Below are 13,605 nucleotides of genomic sequence, written 5' to 3'. Positions count from 1 at the left end.
TTTCTAAGGTCTGAATAATATAATAAAACGGTAAGCCACGCATGCGCACTCCCACTGCGTGCGTCTGTTTTCCGTGAGATGTAGGGCACCTCAGGTAGGAGTGCGCATGCGCGCGAATCTCTCTGGCTGGTTGTCGGCGTCTTCTTCGCTCCTCTCCCCGGCACACCCGAACCCCCATTCAGCCTCCCATGCGACCCTCCCTTCAGCTCCCTTAGTCCCTTGCCGCCGCTCCTCTTCTCTTCCCACCCCAACAAACGTCCTTACTCCAGCAAGGGCCACAGCACTCTAAACACGCAGCTTCGCAGCCTGCTACTGCCCTGATTTGCTCTGCCCAACACGGCAGAGCAAATCAGGCCAGTAGAAGGCCGCGAAGCAGCATGTTTACAGTGCTGCGGCCCCTGCTGGAGTAAGGACGTTTGTCGGGACCGCAGGAAGGGGGGACACGGAGAGACAGTTAGGGAGGAACTGGAGGGGGAGAGGGAAAGGGGGCTGCTTTGGGGGAGGGGTGTGCTGGGAGCCACACAGCTTTGGGGGGGAAGACAGAAGGGGGGCCACGGAGAGACAGTCAGGGAGGAACTGGAGGCCGAGAGGGAAAGGAGGCTGCTTTGGGGGGAGCGGTGTGTTGGGAGGCAGACAGCTTTGCTTGGGGGACGGGAGACAGAAGGGGGCCACAGAGAGACAGTCAGGGAGGAACTGGAGGGGGTGAGGGAAAGGGGGCTGCTTTGGGGGAGGGGTGTGCTGGGAGCCACACAGCTTTGGGGGGGAAGACAGAAGGGGAGCCACGGAGAGACAGTCAGGGAGGAACTGGAGGCCGAGAGGGAAAGGAGGCTGCTTTGGGGGGAGCGGTGTGTTGGGAGGCAGTCAGGGAGGAACTGGAGGGGGAGAGGGAAAGGGGGCTGCTTTCTAGCACCCGTTAATGTAACGGGCTTTAACACTAGTAAAGCTATATTTGCACATTTCTAGAAGTTACAAAGTTCCATTTTTGTTCTCCTTCCTCTCTCTTCTGCTTTATGTGGCTTGGTGGAGCATGTGTCAGTGCTCAGATCTCAGCAGCTCACAATACCTGATTTAACTTCTTGAACTCCACCACCTGGAAGAAGATGTGTTCTAGAATGTGTTTAGCATCTTGCTCATCTCTTGGAAGTGAATTTGTTACCCCAAGAATGTCACCGCACTTTCTCACATAAAACTCCAAATCGTCTTCTGTACCTGAAAAAATATATATATTTAACTGTTCAGGTAAATCATGCAATCTGCAATACACACCTTCCCATCTCCTACTGCACATAATTATACATCCCCGAGGAAGCAGACAATAAACATCACTCTGGTGAGAAGACATTCACATTAACACCATCTCCAATACCCACTGGAACCCCATCTATAGAAAAATAAGACATTGTTTTTAAAATCAGAGAGAAAAATTGCAAGCAAGGCCTGGAAGCTGACATTTGTTGGTAATCTGAGCAAGACGAGCTGTCTCAGATGAGAATGTTTCATCCAAATCAAAGAGGTCCAGAGTAGGTGGTGGTAACTCCCTGAAAGTTGGAGGAAAAACCTATAAGACAAGAAGAAATAACTCATGTCAATAAATGAGTAAGAAAAAATATTCAAGTCCCTAGTCAAGATAAAGGAATCATGATCCAACATCAAATAAAAATTCACATATCATATTCTTTCTAATAATGCTCCTCGCTTCAAGTCCAAAAAACCCTGTAAAATTTAGTCTAAAATCCAAACCTAGTTTCCCCTAATAATAACCCACACCAGAATTTGGCCAATGTTTGTTAGAAAGTTTCTCTCCTCCACCACTCCTTCCCAAGGTAACCAGCATTGCTCTCCTCCAACCCTCCACCCCAATGTGAAGTTACTCAAGGACCTGCAGAAGCCCAGTGCCATAAACTTGATGTCAGCTAGGAGAAGAGGTAAGAAGAGACTGATGCCAGTCAGGAGGAGAGAAATGTCAGTTACTGGTTACAGTGTGTATATGGTGGGGATGAGGTTGGGTTCCTAGAGCCTGGTATCATGTTGTCCTCAGAGAACACAAGAAGCTCTGCCTTCTTGAAGGATAAGCAGGATATTCAGTCCTCATAAATGAGAATTCCTTGCTATAGGCCAGGGATCTCAAAGTCCCTTCCTGAGGGCCATAATCCAGTCGGGTTTTCAGGATTTCCCCAATGAATATGCATTGAAAGCAGTGCATGCACAAAGATCTCATGCATATTCATTGGGGAAATCCTGAAAACCCGACTGGATTGTGGCCCTCAAGGAGGGACTTTGAGATCCCTGCTATAGGCTGACCTTAACAAAGAGGGGAAAATAGGAAAAACAGGCAATAAAATATCAGGCTGTCATTCAAAGCAAATTAAATTGCTCAGGGCCATCCAACCACTAATATCCCCTCATTGTTTATGTTTATATTTATGCATTTGGGCTCCCCTAGATGTCATCACCTATGTATTACTTCCTCCCCCTTGCCTTCTTGTCCCTTCTCTGTATGGTTTCATTTCTGAACTGGCTTGTTTGGGCCTCAGGAAGGCAGTGTATTAAGTTCCAGACAAACATATAAAGACTGAATATCTTGCATGGCTGAGGATACAAGATCACAATTTCTTTTTCTTATCTTGGTATTGCTGGATAGGCAGCATGTTGTAATTTCAAACTGGGATAGTAACTATCTGAATCAATAAGATATTTACAAAGTTACTGAAATGATCTAGAACTCTGCAGATTATGTAGCAATATTCTTCGATTGTATTTTTCAGTTTTAGGTTGAACTTTTTTCTGCACATCTCAAAAGTTTTTATATCTCATGAAAAATGACTTACAGCTGGTTTGAGGACAGGAAGAGGTGGCTCAAACTGAGGCTGGATGAGCTGGAGAGCTTCATGCTTCACATTGAGCTGTTCATATGATCTGCAACACAGAGCACAAATACATTTTAAAAATCCCAAAATGACAGAGGGAAAGAGCTTTACATAATCATACTGGTAAAACAGACCCATCATGGATGAAAACTACAGTTTCAAAGAACTTTTCATGCTCGAGACAAGATTAGACAAGTTCCTGCTGAACCAGAACGTACGCAGGTAAGGCTAGACTCAATCAGGGCATTGGTCTTTGACCTAAGGGCCGCTGCGTGAGCAGACTGCTGGGCACGATGGACCACTGGTCTGACCCAGCAGTGGCAATTCATATGTTCTCAATGATGCTGGATAAGCAACATAAAAAAAAGTAACAAGACGTGCTTCTATAACATACCCACCCTTTTCTGGTTTGTTTAGTTACATTAGTTATGGTGTGACAACATTACATGTTATAAATTTTAATATTAATCACCACACAAATAATATTCATATATTCTTAATATCAGAAATCCTGTGCTTCAATTTTTCAATTCAAAAAAAGCGGTAGAGACCTCAGTGTTTCTCAGGAAAATTCCTGTGAAACCTTCTATGGCAACAAAAATATTGTCATAGAGAAAGACATCCTTGGTCTCATATAACACCGCTTCAATTTTCACTATTTTCACCATTCATATTATTTCTTTTCTCACTGTTTCATTCTTAATTTATCCCACTTAGGTGAAGTCAAAAATAAGCACTTATCTTAGTAATTTCTTCTGATATTTGCAAAAATCATTGCGATTGTGCAGTTAAAGGTCCAGCGCGGTACCAATCAACTACGCTTGGAAAAAGCAATTCAATCTCCTTACACCAAGAGATATCCTGACAGGCCCTGTTTCGCCCTTTGGCTGCATCAGGGGATTATCTAAAAAGATAAAGTGCATCTTATTATTTAATTCCTTATTTTGCTTTATAAAAATAAAACCCATTGTGAATCTACTTACTTAAAGTTATGAGCCACCGCTTCAATGATTTTCATCTAAAGAAATGGCGGCTTGGCGTTCTACTGAGCTTATAAAGAGAACAGGGGAAAGCTCTGCACCAATCACCGTTTGGGAAACACGGAAGAAATCACCAATCATGGTTACTTCCGGGTTTCTATTCAAAAAAATGTGCGCCACTCTATCCTAGCATTTAAACCATTTGGAGTACATGTTTTCAATCTAAATATCCATTTTTGTTCTTTTTGCGATGTCAAAAAATATTCCTTATGATCTGAGGGATTCACAAAAGATAAACCTTCCTGCATATTATTACATACTGAGCAGTGCCCGCATTTAAAGTGACCCACTTGCTCACCCTGTCTCAAACCATCCATCTGATTTTGAACAGCCCCCTTACTAGTAGGACTAATTAACTCCTGGAGATTTTTATTCCTAGAGTAAGCTGTAGTTATTTGTATATTCTGAAAACATGGATGAATAGACAGACTAAGGGGGTAATTTATGCTATTTGCTGTCCCTGTAATCTTCTGTACATCGGGCAAACCTCACGACAACTTAGAATTAGAATAATCGAACACAGGTCGTGCTTGTCTTGTGCAAAAATAGATGCACCGATGGTGCAGCACTGCTTAGACATCAATCACGAATTCTCTAATATGCGCTGTTGGATTATAGAAAAATTATACCCTTCCGATAAAGGGGGTGATTTTAGAGTATATCTAAGAGAAAAAGAACAAAAATGGATATTTAGATTGAAAACATGTACTCCAAATGGTTTAAATGCTAGGATAGAGTGGCGCACATTTTTTTGAATAGAAACCCGGAAGTAACCATGATTGGTGATTTCTTCCGTGTTTCCCAAACGGTGATTGGTGCAGAGCTTTCCCCTGTTCTCTTTATAAGCTCAGTAGAACGCCGAGCCGCCATTTCTTTAGATGAAAATCATTGAAGCGGTGGCTCATAACTTTAAGTAAGTAGATTCACAATGGGTTTTATTTTTATAAAGCAAAATAAGGAATTAAATAATAAGATGCACTTTATCTTTTTAGATAATCCCCTGATGCGGCCAAAGGGCGAAACAGGGCCTGTCGGGATATCTCTTGGTGTAAGGAGATTGAATTGCTTTTTCCAAGCGTAGTTGATTGGTACCGGGCTGGACCTTTAACTGCACAATCGCAGTGATTTTTGCAAATATCAGAAGAAATTACTAAGATAAGTGCTTATTTTTGACTTCACCTAAGTGGGATAAATTAAGATTGAAACAGTGAGAAAAGAAATAATATGAATGGTGAAAATAGTGAAAATTGAAGCGATGTTATATGAGACCAAAGATGTCTTTCTCTATGACAATATTTTTGTTGCCATAGGTTTCACAGGAATTTTCCTGAGAAACACTGAGGTCTCTACCGCTTTTTTTGAATTGAAAAATTGAAGCACAGGATTTCTGATATTAAGAATATATGAATATTATTTGTGTGGTGATTAATTTTGAAGATATTCAGCTTGTATTGTGAGAACAGTTATAAATTTTAATATTCCATACACAAGTCTAAGATTTGCAAAACATACAATAGGAAAACTTGCAATTTGAAAAAAAAAGCTCTAGAAAACAATGGGAGAAAGCAGAAGCAGAGGGCAACAAAACAAAAACAGTCAGTAAATATATTTCATTTAAAAATTGCTTCTTGTGGACTGCTCTTAAATAAGAGTTCTGAAATTTCAAGACACTTATCACAAAATTGTGCCTCTGCCATTAATACAAGGCACCAGTTTGTTAAATTATTTTAAGAGAATTCAGTACATGGCAACCGCACTAGATAACCAAAGGCAGCTTAACCCAGGATGATGTCTCAAACATGGTACATAAGATCAGTACCTACAAGAATCTGCTTCCTTAGTATATGAAAACTACCAGGCTTGTCCCCTCCTTTTGTTTCTTTACCACATTGTAGTTCTGCCCCTCCTTACCTTATGTGCCTGTTACTCATTGAATATTACATAAGTTTTTTGTATGCATTGAATATTTTATTTGTATTAATGTACATTTCTGTGAATTTTTTGTACTCTTATTTTAAATTGTACAGCGCTTAGGTTTTCATAAGCGTTTTCATCAAATTTCAAATAAACTGTAAACTGTGTCATAATATCTCTTGTGAAACTGGTCTTTCCCTTATAAAACTGTGAATATTTTTGAGGTTTAAGTGCAGTGCTGTTTGTTTAAGATAGGTCCATCAAGTTAATCTGCTGCAAACTGTCCATATTGCCGTTCCCACTTGCAAAAATCACAAAAGTATAAACATAAAAATAAATGAATGAAAAACCTATCTGAATAATGTGTAAATCAAAGCAACTGCCTTATATTAATGGGACTATTTTGTTATAAGTAACTTGAAATTGCTGAGGCACAATTTTGTGATAAGTGTCTTGAAATTTCGGTACACCGACGAAAGCGCGCAGGACATTGCATGCAGGATGAAAGCGTGCCGCCGGTTCTACTGCTTTTACACCCTACCGTTAGCGTTGTGAGAGGAGGTGGGGAGCGGAATCCTCCAGTACACTTATAACTGTTCGCGCTCCTGTTGGGAGGGAGAAACCCCCAGTACACTGAAAACGTCCGTTCTCTTGCTGTTCAAGAGTTGTAAGTGTAGTGGGGGGGGGGTTCCCCCCACACCTCCCCCCAGTAGGAGTGCGAGCTGTTATAAGTGTAGTGGGGGGATTCCCCCCACACCCCCTCAGAATGCTAAAGGTAAGCCGTAAAAGCGGTGGAACTGGCAGCGCGCTTTCTTCCTGCATGCAGGTGTCGGCGTGTGATTTGTCAGCGCGCGAATGACCGACGCACTTTTTGACGTGCCACTGAAATTTCAGAGCTCTTATTTAAGAACAGTCCACAAAAAGCAATTTCTTTATGAAATATATTTACTGCTTGTTAGGAGTAATCCAAGTCATAAGAATATCCTTACTGTGTCAGACCAATGATCCATCTAACCCAGTATCCCGTCTTAACAGTGGCCAGTCTAGGTCACAAATACCTGGCAAAAATCCAAATAGTAGCAACATTCCATGCTATCGAACCAGGGCAAGCAATGGCTTCCCCCGTGCCTGTCTCAATAGCAGACTATGGACTTTTCCTCCAGGAACTTGTCCAAACCTTTCTTAAAACCAGCTACGCTATCCGCTCTTACCACAACCTCTGGCAACACGTTCCAGAGCTTAACTATTCTTGAAGTGAAAAAATATTTCCTCCTATAACTTCATCAAGCGTCCTCTAGTCTTTGTAATTTTTGACGGGGGAAAAATTTAAAAAAAAAATCAATCCACTTGTACCTGTTCTATACCACTCAGGATTCTGTAGACTTCATGAGCTTAGGTTAAATACTTGTACTCATGTGCTAAAGTGCTATGTTTAGGTGCATGCATTTACGCCTACTATTGCCAAGGATTAAGTGGGCGGGCGTAAATGTCAGCGTCTAAATGCCAACTTATACCAGCATTCTATAATACATTACAAAATTCATGCTCAGCACGCTGCATTTTGGTGCCTAAACTTTAGCTCATTTTATAGAATTAATCCCTTATTGTTCAAAGTCAATTAATTACTACTACACTACTTATTTCTATAGTGCTGCCATAAGTACACAATGTTGTACATTAAACATATAAGAGACAATCCCTGCTTGGTAGAGCTTACAATCTAATTAAAACAGGGCAAATACGGTAGGAGTTAGGGAATTTCTCAGAGAGGGAATGATAAAACAGACACTGGTACTTTGTAAGTGAGTAATTAATTTGGGAGTTACATGAAGCAATACCAGAATAAGAGAAAGAAGGAAAGAGATTGCAGATGGGAGAAACAAAAGCAGTTTGGGGAACCATTTCCTCAATACTAACTTAATAACTTTGGAGAGAGAGGTTGTGTCTAGTTGATAGATGGTCATATCAAAGAGCGTGGTGAAGTCTCGTGGGTTTTCGTCTCCTTCCTGTAGACACACTCGCAGACGCTCTGACAGCTTAGCTGTGTCAGGGAGCATGGTGTAATCAGAAATCTGAAAAAATACAGTTGAAACTGCAAGAACTACTACCAAATAATGTATAGATGAAAAGAACTTAAAAGTTGACCTATTTTATTATCTTTTGTGTTTTGAAACTAACCTGAAATTCCAAACAACAAAAAAGTTTAAATTCTACTCTTCTTTCCTTACTGCCATTTTTAACAGTTTGCCTAATTTTGAAAAAGGTTGCAGCAAAGACAGAATAAAATAAATGCAGCTTAAGTGGCAGGGCCTCCTTTCTACAGAAGAAATCACCGGCACATTATTACCAGCAGTAAATTCGCCTGCATATCGGGCAAGGCACTGGAAAAGATCAGAGATAAGGTAATGGATCATTTAGAACACTTTCAACTACCAGTATAACCTTGTCAATGTAGTTCCAGGAAAAAGATCACGCTGAAGTACTGCAACATTTTTGAGAAAAATATCAAAGTCACTGAACAGAACATCCTGTTATCTAAAATTTCAGTAAATGCTGCTAAAGATGATGTGGGTTTCACAGATGTAAACAAAAGACCATAGTTACTAAATGGCTTTCCTCAAGTTAGCCCTGTTCAAATGAGAGTTGCTGAGTCTGCAGAAGACAAATTTGCACATTTTGAAACACCAGAGACCAGATTTCTATTCAATTATGTGAGCTGAAAATGGCATATGTGGCTCAGTATTGTATTATAATGTGCCCAAGAATGTAAATTTCTGTGACAAACAATTTTGGAGGATACAGCTGGGAATATTTCCGATAACCTTCAAGAGGAATGTGGGAAAGACAGCCATCTTAGCTTCAAAGTTAAAACAGTAGCCGATTGTCTGCCTTTACACGTACTGGTAAGCTGAATTTCCGTTTTCTGACCAGCCTTTATATAAGAGTGCCATCAGAATGGGTTTAGCACTTAGTTTGGAGGGGGGGGGGGTCACTAGTTCAGGCACCCCTAACTGACAGTACAAGCTGTGTCTTCCTATAGCACTGTTTTGTCGTTCAGGTTTCCAATGTTTCATAACCTGTTATTTCATTTGTCATTGTTGCCGTTGTTGCATTTGTTAATATGAGCAAAATTTATTTAATTGCCAGGGAGGTTCCCCGTTTCTCTCTCTCATTATTATCCTCTACAGATGTTCCTGGCTGCTTTAAGACTGACTGGTAAGCTGAGGCTTATACACAGTGATGAGGTATGATGGGGAGGGGTTAAAGCCTCTGAAGTTTTGAAGCTTCCTACAAATCCTGGTGGGAAGATGGAAATAACCCGCTGGTCCCAGAATAATTGTTGTCTTTGGGCTCCAAGAAACCTCTGCCACCCTCGCTGAGCTGAGGCCTCGGTGGAGCTTGAAGGTGCCACCATTTTATTCTTGGGGAGTTGGCTTTTCTCCCATTCTTTTCTTTGAGATTTTGTTGCCATTTGTTAATCGCTGGTTATCTTGTGGTTCTTGCTGCAATCTCTGGCTCCAGATACCACTAATGATTAAACTTGGGAGGCAAAGAGTCTTTAAAAAAATAGGGTTTTTTTGGATGAGGATGGCAGGAGAGTGTGGATCAGTGTCCTTGCTTGATATAGTATCACATGACCTTCCATTACAATTTGTTAAAGATCAGAATCCATTCACTGCGACATATATACAAAAGGAGAAATCAACCTTTTCACATCATTGTACATATACTTAAAATCTTAGTCTGAACAAGCAGGCAATGTGTCATACACCCAATCAGATCAGTACATCTTACCTCTGGGTCCTCAGCATCTATCTGATTTAAATGGATATCCCTTGTAGTGAGCCACTGGAAGACAACATCCTGTGAGAGTACAGACAAGAGTGTGTGACTCTGGAACCATCGAAGGTGATCAGGTAAATAATAGCTAAGATACATCAAACAGCTTGTTTAAAGAAGGCATTTCACAAGCCTAGTACATAATTACCTAGGAATGAAAATAAGCTACATTAGGACAGTAATCCCTGTTATTTGATGCTTAATGCATATTCAAGGGCTCTAACACAGATTGGGTGACTAACATAGCATTATTTTGGTTACTCTGTAAAATATTCAAATACATGTATAGCAGCTCATTAAGGCAGCTCATATAATGCATTTTGCAATAAACACCAAATGCACACTGCAAGCTGGGTTACAGCTGGTAAAATAACCCCAACAAAAAAACTGGGGGTTTGAGCCACCAAGCCATGGCTCAATGCTTCTAGGCTGCAACTTAAAAGATGTCACAATAGTGCATGTTAGATGCGCTTCAAGCATTCCCCACTACCACCACCATTCACACAACCCTTCCAAAGTCACCTGCCTCCTGCCATTAGTGTCATCAAGTGAAAATATGTAATACATACAATTATTACAAAACACTTGAGTTACAATCAATTACTCTTATAATGTAAAGTAAAGAAACCCCTTTAATCAGTATTCTAACTCAAAAACCATTATATTAATTTACCCTCCCAAACCCCCCTAAATATTCTATCCATATGCTACGATATCTGATCATTAGAAAAATTAGTCAATGGTCCCCATATTTTATTAAACTTATGAATATACCCCTGTTGTAACGTCATCATTTTTTCCATTTTGTATATATGGCAAATTGAGTTCCACCAAAATGTGTAATTTAATTTAGTGTAGTCTTTCCAGTTTTGAGTAATTTGCTGTATGGCGACCCCTGTCAATATCAATAAAAGTTTATTATTGTTTGCCGAAATTGGACTCTGAGTTCTCATTGCTGTACCAAATACCGTAATATCGTATCGTATGAGAGTCCAACATGATTTTCTAATAAATTATTAATTTGGGGCCAAATTATTTTCCAGAAAGCATTTATACAGGGGCAAAAAAATATTAAGTGATCTAATGTCCCAACTTCTATCTTACAATGCCAGCATCTATTAGATCTAGTACTATCTACTTTTTGTAATCGCGTTGGGGTCCATAAAACTCTATGTAACAAAAACATCCATGTTTGACTCATAGATGCTGACCTTGTAGAACGTATCCTCCAGGACCAAAATCTTTGCCATTGAGATGCAGAAATTGTCTGTCCAATCTCAATACTCCAAATGTCCCTAAGTCCAGTTCTCCTAATAAAGCCAGCTCCCTACCTAGAAGTAAAGTGCCAAGCTAACCCTGTTCCCCCCATATACAATAAGGCTCCCCTACCCACTGGTAGGTTTCCTCCAGCCTCTACCAGAAGTCTACCTGTACCCTTTCTTTGGTGTCTAGTAGGTTCTGGGTAGGTGTAATCTCCAGTCACTCTTACCCTTGTCAGCACTAAGATCCAAAATGAAGGGGGGGGTCATGTTTTCATAAAAGGGCTTCTTTCTTATATAACATTATATTAAAACCATGGTGAAAACCGCTGCAGTGATCAACCAAACTCTTGTTTATGGAGAACTGACATTCCCTAAGATCACAAGAGACTTACCAGATTCTAGTCCCAAACTTTAATGACTAGACTACAACCCTTCCACTAAAAACATAGAAACATAGAAAGATGACAGCAGAAAAGGGCTGCAGCCCATCAAGTCTGCCCACTCTTCTGACCCACCCCATCAAGTCTGAGTGCTAATGACCTAGTTCCCTAGCTCGACCCCCGTAAGGACCCCACGTGGATGTCCCATTTGTTTTTAAAGTCGAGTACACTGGTGGCCTTGACCACTTGCACCGGAAGTTTGTTCCACTGATCCACCACCCTTTCTGTAAAGAAATACTTCCTGGTGTCACCATTAAATTTCCCTCCTCTGAGTTTGAACAGGTGCCCTCTTGTGACCGAGGGACCCTTAGGGAAGAATATATCGCTTTCCGCCTCGACACGACCTGTGATGTACTTAAACGTCTCAATCATGTCTCCCCTTTCTCTGCGCTCCTCAAGAGTGTAGAGCTGCAGTTTATCCAGTCTTTCCTCGTATGGGAGACTCTTGAGTCCGGAGACCATTCTAGTGGCCATTCGCTGGACCGATTCAACTCGAAGCACATCTTTTCGGTAGTGTGGTCTCCAAAATGCACACAGTATTCCAGGTGAGGTCTTACCATGGTTCTGTAGAGCGGCATTATGACTTCAGGTTTGCGGCTGATGAAGCCTCTATTGATACATCCCAACATTTGCCTTGCCTTGGATGAGGCCTGCTCCACTTGTTTGGTAGCCTTCATGTCTGCGCTGACGATTACTCCCAAGTCCCGTTCTTCTGAAGTCCTAGCTAGTGTTTCTCCGTTCAAGGTGTAAGTTTTGCATGGGTTTCCGCAGCCGAGATGCATGACCTTACATTTCTTTGCGTTGAAGCCCAGCTGCCATGTCGAGGACCAGTTTTCCAACATGATCAGATCTTGCGTCATACTATCCTTAAGATTGTTTTCACTTACTATATTACACAGTTTGGCGTCATCGGCGAACAGTGTTACTTTACCCTGAAGCCCTTGGGTCAAGTCTCTTATGAATATGTTGAAAAGGGATGGTCCCAGGACCGAGCCCTGCGGCACTCCGCTAGTCACCTCTGATGTCTCAGAGAGGGTGCCGTTGACCACCACCCTCTGAAGTCTTCCACTCAGCCAATCATTCACCCATGCAGTTAGCTTCCCGCCTAGACCCATCGACTTCATCGATGGGTCTAGGTGTAGTAACTAGATCGCTAACCTGTTTATTGATTTAAAGGATTTGTTTTACTGTTATTCAAAAACATTAGTCAGACAACACACAAATCAGCAATATGGTGATTGCCAGAGGGCGATGCTGCTGTTGATTCTCAGGGCCTTAGAATAGGGGTGGGGGTGGGTACATCACACTTTAACAAGTGGATATGGAGCCTACCAAAAGGCAAAATTCAGATATATGTAAAAATATACTTACCATAATTTTGCTGTTTTCTTCTTTATCCAAGTATTGGTCACTGAACATGTGGCAAGAGCCCATCACAGCCAGCTTTCCACCTTGATTCTGTCAATAAGCCAACAAAACTATTGAATCAGCATATCTATTATATAAAATGTTTCTCTAGGGACAGAGACGGCAAGCTTGCTCTAACCTCTATTAGTCTGTTTGCTGTAAATGAGAAAAATTTACAAAAGATAATGAAGACAATTTTCAAGTCATTTACCTGGGTAAATTGGCTATCTGAAATCTGCTTGCTCCTTTCCCACTATAAAGTTACTAAGTAGTACATTTAAAACAAATCAAAGACAACAGTGCGTAATTAAGCTTTAGAATTCACTACCAGAGCATGTGGTAAAAACTGTTAATTTAGCTGAACAAGTTTCTGGAATTAAAGTCCATAAGCCATTATTAAGGTGGACTTGGGCAAATCCATTGCTTATCCTGGGGATAAGCAGCAAGGAATATATTTATCTTTTAGGATTTTGCCAAGAACTCATGACCTGGATTGGCCACTGCTATAAATCAGGCTGGATGGACTTTTGGTCTGACCCAGTATGGCTCTTATGCGTTTTTATTCTCTGGGTAAAAGTGCACAGAGATCAATGATATGTGTACTTTTACCTGAGAAAGGGCAGGAAAATTACATTTTCCCCATCTCCATATACTATTTTGTAAAGAAACTATACTCAGAGAAAAAAGGGAACATCTCTGAGGTAATTTTCCTCTGAGGCAATTTACAAAACTGGTGCAAAAAGCAGGTTACAATTTATGTTCCCTCTAAGTGGAGCACGTGAGCAGTCACTCGTACATTTTACATGGTCGCTCACAAAAATATTGACCTGACTTT

At 40.9% G+C, this 13,605-nt stretch overlaps 1 protein-coding gene across 2 annotated transcripts in view; it reads right to left on the bottom strand.

Moving 5' to 3' along the window:
- The window catches only part of IFT52 (intraflagellar transport 52), a 39,121-nt gene that overhangs the window by 1,160 nt on the left and 24,356 nt on the right, over positions 1 to 13,605 (bottom strand). For both annotated transcript variants that reach the window (XM_033963104.1, XM_033963105.1), the window contains 6 exons: positions 12,735 to 12,821; positions 9,617 to 9,685; positions 7,739 to 7,893; positions 2,829 to 2,916; positions 1,450 to 1,558; positions 1,064 to 1,209 (listed from right to left, as the gene is read on the bottom strand). In XM_033963104.1, coding sequence (XP_033818995.1) covers positions 1,064 to 1,209; positions 1,450 to 1,558; positions 2,829 to 2,916; positions 7,739 to 7,893; positions 9,617 to 9,685; positions 12,735 to 12,821 — 654 coding nt within the window. The remainder of the gene's footprint in view (positions 1 to 1,063; positions 1,210 to 1,449; positions 1,559 to 2,828; positions 2,917 to 7,738; positions 7,894 to 9,616; positions 9,686 to 12,734; positions 12,822 to 13,605) is intronic.

Source organism: Geotrypetes seraphini, chromosome 11 (genome assembly GCF_902459505.1).
Source record: "Geotrypetes seraphini chromosome 11, aGeoSer1.1, whole genome shotgun sequence".
In the NCBI taxonomy this organism is placed as follows: Eukaryota; Metazoa; Chordata; class Amphibia; order Gymnophiona; family Dermophiidae; genus Geotrypetes; species Geotrypetes seraphini.
Note: the sequence above shows the minus strand (reverse complement) of the source record. Positions and strands in the feature narration are given on the sequence as shown.